Source organism: Trichosurus vulpecula, chromosome 7, assembly GCF_011100635.1.
Source record: "Trichosurus vulpecula isolate mTriVul1 chromosome 7, mTriVul1.pri, whole genome shotgun sequence".
NCBI lineage: Eukaryota > Metazoa > Chordata > Mammalia > Diprotodontia > Phalangeridae > Trichosurus > Trichosurus vulpecula.
Genome location: NC_050579.1, coordinates 233,095,055 through 233,116,218, shown reverse-complemented (window position 1 = coordinate 233,116,218; position 21,164 = coordinate 233,095,055). Strand labels below are relative to the sequence as shown.

The following is a 21,164-nucleotide window of genomic DNA, read 5'->3' as shown; positions in this document are numbered from 1 at the left end:
CACAGCCCCACTTCACTCAAATCCAATTCACTTGCCAGTCAAGACAGCACTCTCTGGATGTCATTAGTCCTCTTGAAGGACATTAGTCCTAATGAAGGACAAACAACAACTTAATCCCTACTAATTATGTTTCTGACTCTGCTATTCTACTGAAATTGGGCTCTGTCTCTCCCTGTCTCTCTCTCTCTCTCTCTCTCTCTCTCTCTCTCTCTCTCTCTCTCTCTCCATCTCTCTCTGTCTCTCTCTGTCTCTCTTTGTCTCTCTCTCTCTCTCTCTGTCTCTCTCTCTCCAAGGGATCTTTTAATGGCTAAATCCACTGGCCTTTTCTTAGAACTCATCCTCTTGGATCTTTGACAATGTTGATCACCCTTCTCCTGGATTCACCCTTCCTTTGCATCTCTGATACTCTCCTCTTCTGGTCCTCCTAACCACGTGACTATTCCTTGGTATTTTTTGCAGGTTTGTCATTTGTCTCCTACTCCCTAACTGTGTGTTGCTCAAGGATTTCTCTTAGGTCCTCTTCTCTTCTCTCTACCTTTTCTCTTTTGGTGATCTCATCTGCTTCAATTTTCATCTCCTATAGATGAGTCCAAACTTTATATATCTATCTCTCATGTCTTGAAGTTCAGTCTTTATCACCTGAACCCAAATTTATATGAAATTCCTGTCAACATCTCAAATAAAATGCATATGAAATAGAACTCAACTATCTTTCCCCTTGGCTTATCCTTCCTCCAAATTAACCTATTTCTGTGGCAAGTACTACCACACTCCTTACCCCTCAAGCCTTGCAGCCATCTTTTTCTCCAATCACACTGGAGCTATCTTATATTCACAGTGGAACTCTCATAATTTTGGTCCATCGCTTGTTGCCTGGACTATTGCCATAGTTTGGAGCAATGGAAAAAGTATTGACGTTGTAATCACACAACTGGAGTTTAAATCTTGACTCTGCTTCCTGCTATGTGAACTTGGGCAAAGTCACTTAATCCCTCTCATTCTTAGTTTCCTTAGAGGTAGTTCTAGGTGACTTTTAAGTTAAGTTCTCTTCCATTTCTATACCTGTAATCTTATGATCCCATGATTCTATTTATGGTTTGTGGTTTCCCTGCTTCCAGCATTTCCCTTCTCTAGTCTATTCTCTACACTGCTGTCAAAATAATTTTCTTAAGGCACAAGTTTGACCATATATCACTCCCTTGTTCATACATCCTCAGGTGCTCCATACCAACTGAAGGATAAAATGAAAACCCTTCAGCTTCGTGTTTAATGCTTTCAACAATATGGATTTAACCTATCTTTCCAGCCTAATCTCATATGGCATTATCTACATTTCAGTCTAACTGAATTATTAGCTGTTTCCTCAACTTGACATTCCATTTCCCATCTCAGTACTCTTGTGTAGGCTGCTCCTCATTCCTAGAATGTACTCCTTCCTCATCTTGACCTCATAATTCTTTTCTTCTTTCTGTGTGCAACTGAGCTATCATCTGCTCTTAGAAGGTTTCCCTGATTTTCTCCAACTATTAATGATCTCTCCATCATCAAATTATCTTGTATGCATGTATCTGTGTACAGTTGCATCTCCCTCACCAGGAAAATATGAGTTCTTTGAGGACAATGATTAACATTTAAAAAACTCATATCTCTAGTTTCTAGTGTAGCTTATTGCACACAGTAGGTATTTAATAAATGGGATTGAATAAGCATATACATTCAGGTCTTCACTGGATCATTGACAAAAAAAGTTAAGCAGCACAGAATGAAGGTCAAACCCATGGGACTGCTGACTGTCTTCCAATCTGACAATCTGACACATAATCATCAGCCATTGAATCAGAAGACCTAGGTTTGAACCCCGGTTCTGACATTATGAGCTTTGCAATTCCACCACTGATGTCCTGATTCTTACTGTTATATGAGACATAAAGCAAAGAGACATATGTTCACCAAATATCTTTACCACAAGAGGATATCATTCATAAAGTCCTAATAGAAGAATGATTCCCTATAGATGGTGACATCCTCCAGATGCTTCTGTTTGCAGATGATATTACATTGCCTACATCAAACACCAAAACATTACAAAACCTCCTCTATTAGATCTTTGGTTATTCAAAAGAATTTAGCATTATGATTAATATGGGAAAAACTAAATGTATGAAAAATGCTTATTGTCAGGACTGTCACATGTAGTTGGATGGCAAGTATGTTAATATGTTACTATATAAATTTGGGATAAGCACTCCAGACAGACAATTAATTGGATCTAAAACTGAATACAAGGAAAGGAGTAGGATCGTGGACCTCACATGGGAAATGTTACAGTGCTTTTAACTATCTTACTTTAGTCCTCAGTGAAAAGATACATTTTTCAATGTAAGCATTCTTCCAGTGAAAGTCTTAAGGTTATGAGTTGTGAAATACAATAATCTATGGTGAGTTAAAGTTGTAGTTGACCCAAAAAGGAGCAGAGAGACACATTTTGGGTTGAAGTAAGCTGCAGCATATTTCTGACGCTAACCTACACTTAAAAACTACATTAAGGCATATCATTGAGGACATTTTTGGAAGCATGGGAAAGCCCAGGGACTCTTCAGAATAATGCTTTTAAATGCATAAAATAAAACAGTTACTATTATTATCCTCATTTTACAGATATAAAAACTGAGGCAGGTAGAGGTTAAGTGACTTATCTAGGGTAGCATAGCTAATAAATGTCTGAGGCTGGATTTGGACTCAGGTCTTCATGTTTCTAGGTACAGCCTTCTATCCATTATGGCACTTAGCTGTGTCCCCCACATTAAAAATCCTTACCCTAGAGGTAGGCCTCCAGAATTGGTTAATTCTGGAGTTAATTCTCTATAAAAGAACAGTGGAATAACACGAACAAGTATCATACAGAATAAGAAGGCATAGCTAGGTTGGGATCTGTCCTTAGGAGAGTCACTTCATCTTTTGGAGTGTTAGTTTCCTCATCTGAAAAATGGAGACAGACACATTTTGTACCTCCCTTGGTGCTTTTGGGAAAGTCCATTGTAAACTTTAAAGTTCTGAACAAATGTGAACTATAATTGTTATTTGATCTGACTGGGCTAACCCTTTGAGAGAGATGCAGTAAGACTGTAGTAACTTAATATACTCTCTGTCTCTGTCTCTTTCATTTGCCAAATGTTCCTCTTCTTTATCTCTGCATCCCTGATGACCCCTCCCAGGCACTGGGAAGGAATGATCTTGAGTGGCCTCATTTTCATTATTTTTCTTATACAACTCATAGGCAAATAGCAACATAAATCCACTGTAATGGATAATAGATCTTAAAGCAGGAAAGGCATGTGAGAGATCATGCAGTCCAGCCCCCTGGAGCACATACAGTAGTAAGGCATGATTATCTCAGCTATTCCAATGTGATATCTGAGGCACAGAGTGGTTAAATGACCTTTCTGAGTTCACAGAGTTAGTTAAGAGGAGGGAAAAGAAGAAGAGCCATATCTACTGCTTTTTGCTGTGGTTCTCCTTCCCCTACACTATATGGTTTTCAGACAATCCATTAATTCTTCTATTATCTCATGTATTGCCAAGTTTCTTTTTTGTATCTTTCTCTAGCAGCAGTGGAACTGTCAACTTCAATTGAGGATTATTAGAAAGAGCAGTAGAATTGAAGTCAGAGCACATCCGTTCCAACCTTATGTCTATCTCTTTTTAGCTGCATGATCTTAGGCAAGTTAATTTTCCTCTCTTGGCTTCAATTTCCTTACTTTTAAAATGAAATTCACCTCCAAGTCTAACATTGGGAGTTTCCCTTATTTTCAAAGCCTGTATTTTCATCTCGGTCTCCTTAGACTGAAACTGACAAGCTATGTGACAGGTCAAGTCACAACCCCTCTGAGACTTAGTTTCCTCATTTATAAAATTAGGAAGTTGGACTAGGTCAGTGGTGTCAAAATCAGTGGGGACCACTAAACAGAGGTTCCCAAAGTGGGTGATACCACCCCCTGGTGGGTGCTGGAACAATCTGCTTTGGGTGCAATTGGGGAGCATTGAATAAAAATAAGGGAGTGGTGGAAACATAAGGAAAGAAGAAAAGATAAGAAAACTTTGAAAAACTGTTAGTACATGTTTTATCTGTTGCGTAACAGAGTTAAAGTAATAGTGATTACATTATTTTCCAAATAAACACTCAAAATGCAAGTTATAACCAATCAGTAGTCAAATTCACTGACTGGTCTTAACAAGCAAGTGTTGGCATGTAAGCTTATTGGGCATTGTCAGGAAGTCCAGCATGTATCTGCAGGGATATGTGCATGTAATAACTTGTTTGTCATATGATACTATACATTTACACGAGGCAATATTGAGTCAGCAAAATTTCAATGCAGGAAAAAAACCCATAAATTTACAATAAATTATTAAATTTAAGATGAATCGTTAAAAATATTTTGCATTTTTTTGAAATGATGCAATTAAAAAAGAACCATTAAAGGGTTAAAGAAGGTAAATTTCTAGGAGGGTGCTGAGTAACATTTTTTTTTTGAAAAGAGGGCAGTAGGCCAAATAAATTTGGGAACCTCTGCACTAAGATGTACATAAGGACCTGTGGGTTGCGTATTAACTTAGAAAATCATATATTAATATTTTGTTTAATTGTATTTTTACTTTTTAAAAAATGTTTCCCAATTTTATTGTAATCTAGTTAGGGTCACCAGGGAGAAGGAAATGGCTAATCACTCTAGTATCTCTGCCAAGAAAACCCCAAATTGGGTCATGAAAAGTCAGACACAACTGAAACTAATGAACAACAATAGGGTCACACTCAAGAATGTTGTGGGCTTTGTGTTTGACATCTCTGGACCAGATGACCTTTAAGATTCCTTTCAGGTCTAAATCTATGTCCCAGTCATCCTATGTTTGAATCTTAGCTTCTGGTAAGGAAGATATTAATTTCTTTCAAAGAGGATCTAATAATAATGATTGCTTACATATCTTTCTTACCAGGCACTAAGCTTATCTCATTTGATCTTCACACCAACTGTAGGAGGCAGGTACTATTTTTATCCCCATTTTACAGGTGAAGAAACTGAGGCAAATACAGGCTAAGTGATTTGTCCAGGGTCATATAACTGGTAAGTGTCTGAGGGTGGATTTGAATTCAGGACTTTCTGAATCCAGGTCTAGTACTTTATCTACTATGCTACCCCAAATGAGATAATATTTGTAGAAGTGGATTAGTATAGTCCCTGACACATAGTAGGTTTTATAAAGATGCTTATTCTCTTCCTCATTCTCTATGTATATCTCATGAACTTTTCTCAGACAGGTAAAAGTTTTTTTTAATGGGTAGATATTTATGTGTATTTAGCCTTAATGGACTATTCTTTATGAACTGCTTTGGCTGAAAACAATCATCAGCTTGTGGTCAACCTTTGGTCTTGAGCCTCTCTTAACATGATTGGCTGGTCCTTAAACTGCAGACACACTATGTTCTCTAGCCCATATTTGAAAGCTTTCTGGCTTGGTAGGACCTATCTAAGCACATATACAACTGGCCTAGTTTCTGAGAATATCAATTCACCTTCATGCCTAGGATTTTAGTAGAGGTATACACACATACATACACATATATGCATGTGTGTATGTTTATATGTATATATGTGTGTATTTTATACATATATATATATATATATTTATATTTCCAGAAGTACTGAACTTAAGATGAGGAATCTGAATCTCAATGAATTACCAGAACCCAGGCTTGTCGATCTCTAATTGTCTATTTATAACCGAACAATAATTTATCGAATGTTTGTAAATCACTTGATTTGTACTATGGAAGATACAAAAAACATTGTCTCTGTAAACTGAATTCTGGTAGGCTCCAAAACACCAAATCTACTTCCATCATTGCCCCCATAGCTATTAATTAAGGGAGAAATCATTGTGGGGAGGGGGCCCACCTTCCTCATCATCACAAGCCGGCCAAATAGTACAAGAGCCCTGGGAGTGGTAGTGCCTCCCAGACCACCGATCTTGCTTCCCTCCTAACCCTCACAGTAATGATGGAGAGGGGGCCAGCTATCTTTACAGACTATCAACCAACTGTTACATACAAGGTAGGCAAGCCGGGCTCGCTGAAGTAGCAAGGCATCCTGAGGGATAGACAGGAGGCAGCATGTGCCAGGCAAGTTACACCACTACCAACACTTTGATCACCATCTCTCCTTAGACCCTGATGGAGACAGTCCAGGACCCTCAATCCAAGAGTGTTGGGAATAGCACTGCATCCATTCCAGCGCCCTTAACCATCATTCTGTGCAGATGTAGCCTGGCAACTGCTTCTGTCGGTGCTACAATTACAGTTACTGAACAACCAGAAAGAAAAGTTCTTGCCACCAAAAATCCTTGGCACTGTTAAATAGTTCAACGTACGAAAATGACATTAAACAAGACACAGCAACATCTTCTTTGCCTCTGCTCCCTAAGGACCATGGGACTTTTTCATCGGACATGTAGCAGAAACCATTCATATGTGCTGTCTCCCCCATTAAAATGGGACTTCCTTGACAGCAGGAACTGCTTTCATTTATAGTTTCTGTCCCTAGCACTTAGCACTTGTGTTTCACACATAGTAAACTCTTAATAAATGCTTCATCGATCAATTTAACCATTCATTTTGTTCATTCACTCATTCATTCAGAATGTGGTAAATTCTAAAAACATATTTGTAAATCAGTCATTTGGACCCTGAAAGACATTTTCTGATAGGAAAGATGTGATGAATGGTATTTCGGTTCCTAGACCAGATTACGAAATCCTATTTGGCTCATAAAATAACAACTAATTTTCCAGTCTGATTTTTGGGACCCGGAGCAGGAGATCATGCAAAGGAGAGAGGAGTGAGGGGAGGAAAAGAGTTTACTTTCTCTTTTCTTGGCACTGGGACAACCTAAGGAAAAGGTCTGAGAAATGTGGAGTTGCACTGGGGGAATCTTTCCACCTCTTCCTGTTTTTATCACTTGTTCTTCTGGTTTTCTAATGATACCTGGTCTCTCTTCCTCCTAAAATGTTCTCCTCCAACCCTCAGTCCCTGATATCCCACTCAGTTCTTCACTGCCCTCGTTGGGGATAGTGGAAGTGGCAGCTGCTTATCTATACGAATTGATGATAAAATGGGCTTTGCTTGTAGGTTTATGTTGGTTCATGTTCAGTATTAGACTTGCCATTAATTTAACTATATTTAGTAGTCTATTGTTATTCAGCTGTTTTTGTCAAATCTGACTCTTCTTGACCCCATTTGGGGTTTTCTTGGCAAAGATACTGGAGTGTTTTGCTATTTCCTTTTCATTTTACAGATGAGGAAACTGAGGTAAACAGAGTTAAATGTCTTGTCCAGGGTCATGGTTAATAAATGTCTGAGGCCAGATTTGAACTCATGTCTTCTTGACCCTAGGCCTAGCTGCCCTCAGTAGCTGTCATGAGAGTCCCTTAAAAAAGCATAAATAAATCCCATGATTTGAATCTCGTAGAATTAAGAATCTGAGGATGGTGTAGTTATACTCTTAAATAAGTGTGTACGTTCGATATTCCTCCTCTCTGCCACCCTTATGTTTTTGTATTATTCTCTGTACATAGGGTACACAGCTCTGCAACACTGAAGTGGTTTGGCAAGGGAGCCTGGATACTTCAACAATGAAAATGCAAACAGACTTCCAATTCCAGACAGATCGTTTCCTTCCCACATCTAAGCAGATGGAGGATGTATTAGATCGGGGGGGGGGGGAACCTGCAGCCTTGAGGCCACATGTGGCCCTCTAGGTCCTCAAGGGTGGCCCTTTGACTGAATCCAAACTTCACATAACAAATCCCCTTAAAAAAAGTATTTGTTCTGTAAAACTTGGACTGAGTCAAAAGGCTGCACCCAAAGACATAGAAAGCCACATGTGGCCTTGAGGCCACAGGTTCTCCACTCCTGTACTAGATAATAGATAGAGATAATACAGTGATCACTCTGGCTTGGTGCTTCTTAATCTCATTTGATTTTTGGAATTATGTAATGGAAAGAGCTTGTACTGGGAAGGAATTAGGAGGACAGGTTCTAGTCCTGGATCTATCATTCACTTGACATATATAATTTTTGGCAAGTCACTTTACTTTACTGGGTTAGTTTTTTAAACTGTAAAGTGAAGATAATTATATCCGTCTTTCCCTGTCTTTACTCATGGAAATAAGATAATACATGTGAAAGTACTTCGTTGAAGGTCAAGGGTCAATACTAAACAAGTGTCCATTCATTTTATAGAGGTGCTTATCAAATTTGAAACTGAAGCTCCTTGGGTATCCATGAGGGGTCTAGCCTTTGCCCTCAAGTCCCAGAATTGCAGCTATTAGTCATCTTTAAGCCTATCAACATCATTCTTTAATCAACATGATGGTTTACTATGGGGTAATGCAAGAAGCTTCATTAAAACATTCCATGAGCCAGAGAAATTAAGATCTGATTAACTAATACTCGAGTTTCAGTTATTACAGAGCAGTGCAGCATAGTCCTACCCCGTTGACTTGTTCTAAATATAAAAGACATTTCCATTATGAATTGCACTTTACAAGTTTACTTTTACCATACCTTTTCATTTTTGCCCTCTTAAATTTCTTCTGGATTTATTCAGATCTAAGTTTCAATTCTAGCTCTGACATTACTTGCATTTACTCATCCATTCATTCAGCTCATACTCATTGAGTACCTATTGTGCTCAAGGCACTATGTTAGGTTATGTGGAGACACAAAGATGTTCAAGACAGTATCCTTGCAAGGCCTTTTCAAAGTTTCTATAATATATAATGAGTTTTTCCTCACTCTTAATAAGTGAACCGTAGGAAAAGTGTTGGGAAATGATAACAGAGTGAACATTGTTTTCTAACTAAGGTAATAGAACATTATTATAGCCCTTATTCTTTGAGCTGCCTCATGAATTTCATAGTAATCCTTACTTTCTGGTCTTTAGGACCACTGCCCCCTCCCCTCACCTCCTCCCAGGAACTATGGAGCATAGTCTCCCTCTCCCAGTATTTTAAAATCTATTTATATATTTGCTTGTTTTCTCTCCTCACCACCCCCATTAGATTGTGAACTCCTCGAGGGCAGAGTCTGTCTTCTGCCTTTATTGCTATTGCTTATTATTATTAATCATCTTAGCACTTAGTACAGTGCCTGGCACATAATAGGTACTTAACAAATGCTTAATGACTGACTGACCTCAAGTTTTTTGTACCTATCTATATCATTCTGAACTCCCTAGTCAATTCAGCCAATTCATTGTAACCAAACCAAACCACACCAAGCAATCAAAGAGATTGTTTTGCATCATTAAGGAGATGTAGTACATTGGAAAGAGTACCTATTCTGGAATCAGAGGACCTGCTTTCGAATACCATTATTACCACTTTGGACAAGTCATTTGACCTCTCTAGACCTCAGTTTTCTCATCTGTAAAGTGAGGGAATAGGACTAGACAGCCTCTCAGATGCCTTCTTGTGTTAAATCTGTGATCTTATAATGATTGGCATAATATATGGTGGTGGTGGTGATAGTAACATACAAGTGGAGAGACCTTAATGTTCATCCAGGTCAATCTGCTTATTCTATAGATGAAGCAATTGAGGCCTAGAGAGGTTAAGTCACTTGCTCAAGGTCACACAGGTATAAAGTAACAAAGGTGAGATTTGAAACCATGTCCTCTGCTTGTAGACAGCTTCTATCTATGTTATGCTCATATAGATGAGATTAAATGCAACAGCAAAAACATATGAAAATGTGGAAAACCAATGCTATTCTTAAATTCTGAAAAGAGCTCAGAAGAGAATTTTAAGAGTTTGACACAGCTGAAGAGAGAGAACTGGAGAACACCAATGTCCCATAAGAGAGAAATGAAGAACACCCATGACCCATAAGCAATGGCATACTCACAGGGGTATAGCTCAAGGAATCTGCCAGTCTGATTGGTGCTGTTATTCTGCTGGACATATGGCTCCTGATTTTCATAGCCAACAAAAAATCCAAATAAAATGATCATAGAGAACTGCAAGCATATGGCCAAAATTGGGAATTTGAACCTCATGTTGGTATCAAAGACCAGTGACATACTAAGAGCCTCAAGGACTGCAGGAGCTTGATAAAGAAAGAGAGGGCTGCTCTTTGGGTTGAACTAGTCTGCATGTTCAGGACATCCCAATGACATGGCAAGAAAAAAAATTAGAATAAGTAAGACTAGTTTAAGTGTCCCACCCATTAGGGAGGAGCACATTTCTGTAATGTGATTATAGTTTCAAACGCTGATGTTCAATCTATGCAATATGTACTGAAAGAAGACGCATGATGATAAAAATGATCTTTTTCACAGGTGTATGAAAGATACTAACAGATGTTGATGGACTGGATTATAAGGTGAAAAAACTGCTCTGTCATGCAACGTACTAATTTCATTTGTAAATAAAATGTTAATTATTTTCTTTAGTTATTTTTATGATTTATAGAGAAGAAAATAACCCTGATTACACAAGCTATTACTCATGATCTGAAAATGATAGCGTCAAGTTAGAGGGGGAGTTATAGAGCTAAGCAGTGTCTAGACAAATGGGTTGTATAAAGAATATGGGACAAGTTGCCAAAACATTCAACATCACCATTACAGTTCCTGGACCTATCCTGGAATTGTTCTCATGGTGTGGAGGAGGCTTGAGTCTTGTGAGAAAGTCAACATTGGCATTTCAAAATAAGTTCTGGCATGAAGCAATCCTTCTAAATAAGACAGCCCTATTTTCCAAGGATTCCATTGAGGATGGAAATGAGGGACCATTAAGAATAACTATAGTTCAAGAATACTATAAGAGTTTAAGAAATGTTTGTTGAATGAATGTTGAATAGGCATCCATACATTACAACAGGTAGTAATGAATTTTTTTTATAAGAAAGGCAATTTCTACTGTTTGTGACAAAAACATAGAGACAGGTGGCTCAGTGGATAAAGCTCTGGGTCTGGAGTGAGGAAGATCTGAGACCAAATCTACCTTTAGACACTATCTGTGCAATCCTGGGCAAGTCACAGCCTTTGTTTGACACAGTTTTCTCATCTGTAAATGGGGATAATAATGTCATCTTTCTTCCAGGGTTGCTGTAAAGATCAAATGAAATATATTTGTAAAATGCTGAGCACAGTGCCTGGCATATGATAAGCACTATACAATTCTTATTATTAATGGAAAATTTCAATTTAATTAAATGAATATATATTTAGTGACTACTATGAACAAAGCATGGTACTAGAGACAGAATCAAAAAGTTATATGTACAGGCAAATATACACATATACATGTTATGTTCGATTTTTAGGCTTCCCAGTGACAAAATAAAACAAAGCATGGGGATATTACTAAAATCAGCAAATCTGTACATGCAAAACATCTATCTTGTTAACCTAAATTTATGTTATCAGAGAGACATGGGCAGTATAGTCTAGTCTATAGTGGATCTGGATTTAAGCCCCACCTCTGACACTGACTAGCTATATGACCACAGGCAATCCACCTAATGTCCCTGAAGCTTAGCCAGCCCAGCTTCCTAAGATTCTCTAAGTTATAGATCTATGGGCTATGATCTATCTGCAGTTGAAAGGTGCTCCTATGCTAATAAAATCACAGGTCACCGATGTAACATAAGTTTATACAAATCAAATCACAAAGATATCAGGAGCTTCTAAACAACATGCTGCAATTGAGAAATGTGGTTTTAGGTACTTGATAACGAAAACTCACATTAATATAATACTTTCTGCGTAAAAAAAACTTTAAATCATTAACCCTATTTTACAGATGAGGACCCTGAAGTTCAAAGACACATAGCCAGGTCTTAGAACACAGCTTTCTGAATTCAAGTACATTGCCTTTTTTAAACACCATACTGTCTTCTCACTACATATTAGTACCTGATGTGTCAGTTTCTCTATGTCACACTAGTAACTCACTCGTCATTCAAAGGTCACCAACAACTCAAAGGCAGAATGTTCTGCATCTCTAGGTGTCCAAATTATGAATCTCTGGACAGCTTAGAATTAAAGCCTTAGGAAGTTTTTATTCCACTATGATAGTCTAGATTTCTTCTTTCTCATGGGAGCTAACAAGGATCTTCTCATTAGACTGTATCGAGGAGTCATTAGCATACCAAGATGAGAGAAGTTCTCTCCTCCCCCACAAATGTATATTCACACATATATGTATGTATGTATGTATATATATATATATATATATATATATATAATTTTTATTGGTTTATTTGGTTTTTAATAGCACCTTCCCTTCCCTCTTTCCCTCTTCCATCCAGAAAATTATCCCTAATGATAAAAAAATAAAAATCATTCAGCAAAATGTATACAGTAGCTGAATTTGACAGTATATGTAGTATACCACACTCATAGTCTTCACATATACAAAGAGGAGAAAACACATTCTCATATCTCTCCTTTGAGGCCATACTTGGTAATTATAATTTTATAACATTTTTCTTCTGTTTGCAATTACATTGTGGTAGTCATTGTGTATATAATTTTAATGCTTCTGCTTAGTGTAGTTGGCATCAGTTCATATGTCTTCCCATGCTTCTCTATATTCTTAATGTTCAGCATTTCTTATAGCACAGTGATATCCTATTACATTCATGCAGTACAATTGCTTTGTTGCCATTTCCCAATCAGTAGGTATCTCATTTGTTTCTAGTTCTTTACTACCACAAAAATGTGTTGATATAAATATTTTGGCATATAGAAGATATTTCTTTCTATCTTTGGTTTCTTGGATTATACTATTAGAAATAGGATCTTTGGGTGACAGAATACTGATTTTTTTGGGGTCACTTTCTTGCTAAAATTCCAAATGGAAGCAACCAAATTAAAGAGGAAGATTTATATAAATATCTTTATTTATATAATATAAACAATCAGAAATAAATCTTGACTATCCTTTATTTTTCGTTCATCACCGTTATTTGCATTTTACATTAGAATTTTGCACACACTTTACTATTATTCCAATATTTTCAGATACTTCCTCTTTCCTTTCTATATCAAGGTCAGGTCTCTTGTCATTATCATCACATCCTTTTTGGTTAAATAAGCCAAAAAATATCCCATACAATACAAAGTTTGACTGTGGAGTTGATTAAAAGAAAGAAGCAAAACACCGTGATGCTTCTTCTGTCCTTGAAAATGTTCTTTTAGTGCTGTTGTATACAGGAGTGTCCAGGAAAGTTTTTATCTGAGTTACTTGCTCTGTGTTGAAACAAACTTACAACTTTATGGTCATAAGCACCCTACTTAGTCATGAAGAATATTTCCATATAGCCAGGTAGTATTAGATGGAACTGAAAGATTTAATTCAATTCCAGAACTTTTGTTAAGTGCTTCCTTATTTTCAATGTGTGGTGCTGTTCCAGACACTAGGAATGTAAAGTCCCTTTCTGGGGCCAATTGATACCTTAATTAGTTAGGATACCTGACATGCTTAAGCCCTACTGCAACCCAAAACTCCTCAACTCAAGTGAGGAGACATCAGTCTCAGGTGGTAGCAGGGCTTACATGCATGTTCCACTACGCCTAGATGCATGGGACATTCTCCATGACTGGGATGTGTCTCCATGTTTTGTTCCTTGCTTGATATTGATGCCAGAGGATCATTGAATAAAATTATCTCTGTTGTTGAATTTATAAAGGAATTTTAAATCATCTTTACATAGATCTATTTGGAGGAGACTCAAAATTTGCTGTACTACACAGTCAAATGCTTTTTAAAAAATCAGCATAGCAATAATTGACATTTATGTAGCATAAGAATTTTACTTGGGTAAAGGAAATTTGTCTTACTGATCAGTAGGCGTATACACACATATACATATACACGTATATAGGGTTTTATATATGTATGCATGTATATACAATATTATATGCATTATGTATATATCTTTTAACACTAACTTCAGCCTTTTCAGGTAGGTAATATAGTGTTACACCCATTTTACTGATGAAAATGAATGAATGAGAAACGTTTTATAAGCATTAACTACATTCCAAACAGTCTAATGAGGCTGAGAGATTAAGTAACTGGCCCACGGTTTCATAGCTAATAAATGTGAGAAATCTGATTTGAACCCAGGATTTCCTGATCTCAAGACTAGCAGTCTAACCTCCAAATCCTTCATTTATAGACTGCAACTGGGACACAAAAAGACAGCGGAATGTTGTGAGGGTGGGGATGGGAGATAGTTCATAGAAGAATTAGATAAACTAGATACTACTAAAGAAAAATACTCTTTTATTTGGCATATTTAAGAGAAGGCCATTGTGGCTTATTTGGAGGAAATCTGGAGGGGCTTGGCAGGGATAACAAAGGAAAGATGCTAGAGAAGCACCCACTCTTCCAACTAAGGGGAACAGATGGTGCCTCCAAAAGGGGGCAAGACAGGGAAGGTATACAATAAAATATTTTGACAGAGCCTTCGTCCTATGAGAGTCTACTGCCAGGTCTTGAAACTTTTTTCACTAAGCTTATCCTAGTTCAGTAGTAAGATTCTAGTTCCAACCTATCTTTCCAGTTTTATTATCCATGTAATAGGGTATTGGCCAATAGGGGCCTAAGTCCTTTGATGATGTACAATCTTTTCTGCCTGATGCCAACCTACATAGAAGCTTGGGAAGCCTGCTTTAGAAAATATGTGATGGTGCATGATAGTTTCCTCTGCCTTTTTGTTTTTATTCTTCCTCAACACTAGATAAATGAATAGCAGAGATGGAATGAACTTGAGAACTTTCAAAGGTTGGAATAGCCACCAGCTGTCCAGAAGTGGTCATGCATAGCACAGTCTCCAATATACACAGAAGCCTAGCTCTGGGGACAGCCTGCTTGAAGTAATCCATCAGTGGATTAATGCAGAGGCTGAAATATCACATCCTGAAAGCAAGGGGGCAACTTGTCTATTGGTGATGGCAAACTCAGTAGTGAACTTGGTAAGATGACTGCTTCTAAGCTACCACTTTAAGTTTGAACCCAGTAAACTCAGTGACTTAGTTGGTCAAAGAGAATGTGTCCTGGTTCCAGAGATGTTTTTGTAATTTGATTCTTACCATATCCTTTAGCAAATATCCCCCCATAAAACTAAATTGTCTTAATTTTTTTTATCAATGACTTTGAGGAAATATCAACTGGTCAAAATTGTAATAGGTGCTAAGTAATGGTTAGATGATATTGGGGAGATGTTAATTGGTTGAATAACTTTGGGAGTATGGATCGAATGAAGGTTGGTGAGAAATAATATTAGAAAAGCCCACAATCCTATGGGGATCTAGAATCCTGAGGGAGGAGGAAGCAATGACCTTGCTCTGGGGTCCTGACCTGCTAGTATAAATGTGGCTTGGGAGAGTAGCTCCATAGTCTGTATGTGCTACATGTATTACTCCCCTTCACATGTACTTTAGTCCAGCCAAACTGTCTTTCTTCTTCACATGCTGTGCACCTTTGGACTTCTTTTCTATAATGTTTAGAATGCACTTCTACCTCACTTCCACCTTTTAGAACCCTGAGTTTCCTTTAAAACTCAGCTCAAGCTCACATTTGTGGATGAAGCTTTACTCACGCCCACAGCTACTAATGCCTCCACCCACCAAATTACCTCGTACTTACTGTATATGTCCTCATTTGTGTAAATAGTGTTTCAGCCATATGAATGTAAGCTCTTTGAGGGCAGGGAGCGTTTGATTTGATTTGATTTTTAACTGATCACAGTGCTTGACACATAGTAGGTGTTTACTAAATGCTTGTTGATTGGTTGAATGTGTCTGGGCAGGTCAAGGATCCTAGAGAAGACTGGGTATTTTCATAGAGAGGGGTTGAGATCTAGCCCCATGTGCATTGGATAGATTTTCTGACTCTGATGTTCTATGAAAGGAAGTTGAATGGGAGTTGAATGAAATTTCTAGCATGAAAGGTTCTTGGTAGATTCCAGAAGAGGGCAAGAATAAGAGATGAGAAGAGGGAGGCTATCTAAGTTCTATCACAACACACTATTGCAAGGGCACTATAGGCCCTTAAAAACTAAGTTTTTTTCCAGACTATCACACTTAGCATATAACAAATGTGATAGGCTTTTAAATATTTGTGGTCATCACCAGACTCTCATTCACTTTCATTCAGAATACTAATAGCACGGGGTCATAGATAATCTAAAATTTTACATCTTCAACATCGTCTTCTTCTGTTCTGCCTTTCTTTCATTACTATTACATGCTGGATAAATTTGAAATAATCAACAGAAGAAAGACATAAAAATTAAGGGGAGCAGGAATGGTGGGATTTTAGTTAGGACTTAAAGAAGCCAGACTACAGGGTGTTCCTAAAGTCTGGACACATAGGAAAAGATGCATATTTTCAGGAAATGAAATGGATGAAATTTTCAACAACATTTTATTTAATGGGAATATTAACAAATAACATCTTCAATATGATTTCCATCACCTGTGATGCAAAGGTTGATGCACTTTGCAAGATTCACATGAACTCGATGCAATAACTCCATATTGCTGTCAGTTTTAGCACATTCACTCTTTGTGCATTCAATCAAGTGTGTTACATATGTGATTTTCATTGAGTACACCTTCTCCTTTAGCACACCCCAAAAAAGGAGTCAAAGGGGCTAAGATATATTAATATTCCAATTAAATGAAAATATGCATATTTTCCTGTGTCCAGACTTTAGGGACACCCTGTGTGAGTGAGAGGATTATTGGTGTGGGGACAGATAGTGAAAATGTCCAAAATCAAAAGATGGAGTGTCTTGTTTGAAGAATGTCAAGGACCCCAGGATTATTGGATGACAGTGTGTGAAGGGGGGAGGGGCTATAAGATATAAAGTAGGAGGGATGGGTTATGAAGGACTTTGAATGTCAAGCAGAAGATTTTATATTTGGTCCTGGAGGTGACAGGGAGATATTGAAGTTTATTGAGTGGGGTGGTAGTGGGGTTAGAGCATGGTCAGAACTATGCTTTTACAGCTGAGTGGCAGATGGATTTGAATGGGGAGAAACTTGTGGCAGGTGGGCCAACCAGCAGACTATTTCAGTAGTCTAGGAGCGAGGTAATAAGAGGCTGTAGTAGGGTGGTGGCAGTGCCCAGGGAAAGAAGGCATACTGAGAGATGTCATGAAGGTAAAAATTGTAGGCTTGGGGCAGGGAGCAGCTAGGTGGCTCAGTGAATACAGCACCACCCTGGAGTCAGGAGGACCTGAGTTCAAATTTGGCCTCAGACACTTGACACACTCACTAGCTGTGTGATGTTGGGCAAGTCACTTTACCCCAATTGCACTGCCTTCCCCCCTCCAAAAAAACTATAGGCTTTGGCAACAGATTGGATATGGAGGGTAAGAAGGAGTAAAGAGTTGAGGATGACACTGAGCCTATGTGACTAGAAGGATGGTGGTACCCTCAACTGTAAAAAGGAAATAAGGAAGAGGAGAGGATTGTGGGGGAAAGATAGTTCAGTTTTGGATATGTTGAGTTTAAGATGTCAATGGGATATCCAGTTTAAGATGTACAATAGGCAGTTGGAAATGTGAGATGGAGAGCAGGAGAGAAGTTGGTTCTGGATAGGTAAATTTGAGAATCATCAATATAGAGGTGATAATTAAATCCAGAGAGGCTTAAGTGAAATGATATAGAAGGAGAAGAGGGTCCAGAATAGAGCCCTGTGGAAAACTGAGAGTTAGTGCACATGGCCTGGATAAAAAGCCATCAAAAGAAACTGAAAAGAGGTGGTTAGATAGGTAGGAGAAAAACCAGAAGAGAGTAGTGTCAGGAAAACATAGAAAAAAGAGTGACCAGCAAAAGAGGGTAATCAACAGTGTCAAAGGTTGCAGAGAGGTCAAGAAGGATGAAGATTGAGAAAAGTCCATGAGATTTGGCAATTTAAGGGATTATCAGCAACTTCGGAGAGAGCAGTTTCAGTTGAATTATAACATCAGAAACCAAACTAAAGAGAATTAAGGAGAGAGTGAGAAGAAAACAAGTGGAAGTACCTATTATAGACACCTTCTCACGGAGTTTTGCTAAAAGGAAGAAGAAATATGAGATGAACACTAGCAGTAATTGATGAATCACATGAGGGCTATTTATTTATTTATTTTTGTTTTAATTTTTTCCACTTAATAGTATTTATTTTTCCCAATTACATGTAAAGATAGTTTTCAACATTTGCTTTTATAAGATTTTGAGTTCCAAATTTTATTCTCCCTCCCTTTTATCTCCCCTTCCCCAAGACAGCATGCAACCTGATATAGGCTACAACATGTATAATCATATTAAATGTATTTCCACATTAGTTATGTTGTGAAAGAAGAATCAGAACAAAAGGGAGAAACCAAGAGAAAGAAAAAAAAAGAGAAAACAGCATGCTTTGATCTGCGTTCAGACTCCATAGTTCTTTCTCTGGATGTGGATGGTATTTTCCATCATGAGTCTTTTGAAACTGTCTTAGATCGTTGTATTGCTGAGAAGAGACTATCAAAGTTGTTCATTACACAATGTTGCTGTTACTGTGTACAATGTTCTGTCTCTGTTCACTTCGCTCAGCATCAGTTCACACAGGTCTTTCCAGGTTTTTCTGAAATCTGCCTGCTCATCATTTCTTGTAGTACAATAGTATTCCATCACATTCAAATACCACAAATTGTTCAGCCATTCCCCAATTGATGGATATCCCCTTGAATTCTAATTCTTTGTCACCACAAAAAGAGCTAATAAATATTTTTGTACATATGGATCCTTTCCCCCTTTTTACAATCTTTTTGGGATGTAGACCTAGTAGTTGTACTACTGAATAAAAAGGTCTAAACAGTTTTACAGCCCTTGGGGTCATAGTTCCAAATTGCTCTCCAGAATAGTTGGATCAGTTCACAACTCCACCAACAATGTGTTAATGTTCCAATTTTCCCACATCTTCTCTAACCTTTATCATCTTCCTGTTTTATCATATTAGCCAATATGCATGAAGTGGTACCTAAGAGTTGTTTTAATTTTCAGTTCTCTAATCAATAGTGATTTGCAGTATTTTTTCATATGACTTTTAGAGAGCCTTAATTTTTTCATCTGAAAACTGACTGTTTATATCCTTTGACCATTTATCAATTGGGGAATGATTTGTATGCTTGTAAATTTCACTTGGTTCTCTATATATTTGAGAAACTAGACCTTTGTCAGAGACACCGGATGCAAAAATTGTTTCCCAACTTTCTGCTTCCCTTCTAATCTTGGTTGCATTGGCTTTGTTTGTGCAAAAACTTTTCAATTTAATGTAATCAAAATTATCCATTTTGCTTTTCATAATGTTCTTTATCTCTTATTTGGTCATAAATTCTTCCCTTCTCCATAGATCTAACAGGTAAACTATTCCTTTTTCTACTAATTTGCTTATAGTATCACCTTTTATGTCTAAATCATCTACCCATTTCAACCTTATCTTGAAGACATAAGTGTAAGATGTTGGTCTATGCCTAGTTTCTGCCACACTATTTTCCAATTTTCCAATAGTTTTTGTCAAATAGTGAGTTCTTGTCCTAGAACCTGGAGTCTTTGGGTTCATCAAGTAGTAGATTACAATAGTCATTGGCTACTATGTCTTGTGTACCTAACCTATCCCACTGATCCACCACTCTATTTCTTAGCCAATACTAAATAGTTTTCATGATGACTGCTTTATAATACAGTTTTAGATCTGGTATGGCTAGGCCACACATGAGGACTTTTTAAAGATTTGGGAGACATGGGCATGTTTGTAGGTAGTAGGGAAGTAGTCAGTAAATAGGGAGAAATTAAAGATAAGTGGGTGGATAAAGGTAATATAGGGGGCAATCTGCTGGCAAAGACAGTAATAAGTGGGATCACTTGTACTTGTGCATATAAAGGGCAAGGAGAAGAGCCACCTAATTATGTGAGTCTGAGTTGAAGGAGAAGAGTAACAAAAGTCATCTTGGTGATGTTAGATAAGGAGGAGGGGAGAATAGGGATCTCTCAGCTGTTGGTATCAATATTTTCAGCAAAATATGAGGCAAGGTTTTCAGCTGAGAGGGTGAGGTGAAGATGAGACAAGATAGGTTTGAGGAGGAATAAAAAGGTTTAGAAGTGCCATTGTGGTGAAAGTGATAGTGAATTAAGGAGATATAAAAGAATTGTCTTGAAGTAAGGAAAGCCCAGTTGAGGTTATGTAACATAAACTGGTAGTGAATCCAGTCAGTACTGGATTCTCCAACTTTATTCAGCAATACATATGTAGGAGTGAAGGCAATGGATGGTGGGAATGATCCAAGGTTGAGGCAAGACTTCCCATCTTGATTAAAACTGATCTTTTTTCCTTCCTTACTTCCATCCTTTTTTTCTCCCTCCCTCCCTTCTTTCTTCCTTCCTTTCTTTCTTTCTTTCTTTCTTTCTTTCTCTTTCTTCCCTTCCTTCCTTCTCTTTCCTTCTTTCTTTCTTCCTTCCTTCCTATCTTTCTTTCCTTCTTTTTCTTCTACCTTAGCCATTATTCATTTTATTGTTCATTGCATAAAAATAAGACATTTAAATAAAATATTCCAGAAAAGGATATTATGATTTACAGTTCAAGTGTAAAGCTTCTTCATAATTTTCCATTGTGTTTTGCCAGTGTACACTATGTCACTGATCAATCCACAATTACTCTGAGAGTAGAATAATACAGCATGATGGTCTTCATAAATATTTCTTGTGTTCAGTTTTGCTTTTTCACATTCAAAATAATAGTGTTTGGCAATCATTAAAAATATATAATTCTATTATTTCTTACATAAAGCAAATACAAAGCAATGAATCATACACATTAAACATAAATTTAACATTTATGAAAAAGAGCAACTTTTATACTGAATAGACATGCTGGAAAAAACCAACAGTTAATTTTACATTTTTGTCACTCTTCATTCTGTACACAAAAAGGATACTATAAAAGAAGATAAGAGGACTGCAGACAAGATAGTGCTTCTCTTTTTAACAAGGTACAAACTTTGGAATGAATAAAATCACAACTGACTTTATCCCTATGACTTAAGCCAAATGTCTCATGTAAGA

The 21,164-nt window shown here is 37.4% G+C and overlaps 1 protein-coding gene across 1 annotated transcript in view; it reads right to left on the bottom strand.

The window, feature by feature from the left end:
* The window catches only part of RHAG (Rh associated glycoprotein), a 31,475-nt gene extending 21,339 nt beyond the window's left edge, over window positions 1-10,136 (bottom strand). The window contains exon 1 of the mRNA XM_036768005.1: window positions 9,962-10,136. Within this exon, the coding sequence (XP_036623900.1) occupies window positions 9,962-10,136 (175 nt within the window). The remainder of the gene's footprint in view (window positions 1-9,961) is intronic.
* Window positions 10,137-21,164: the final 11,028 nt, after the last annotated feature.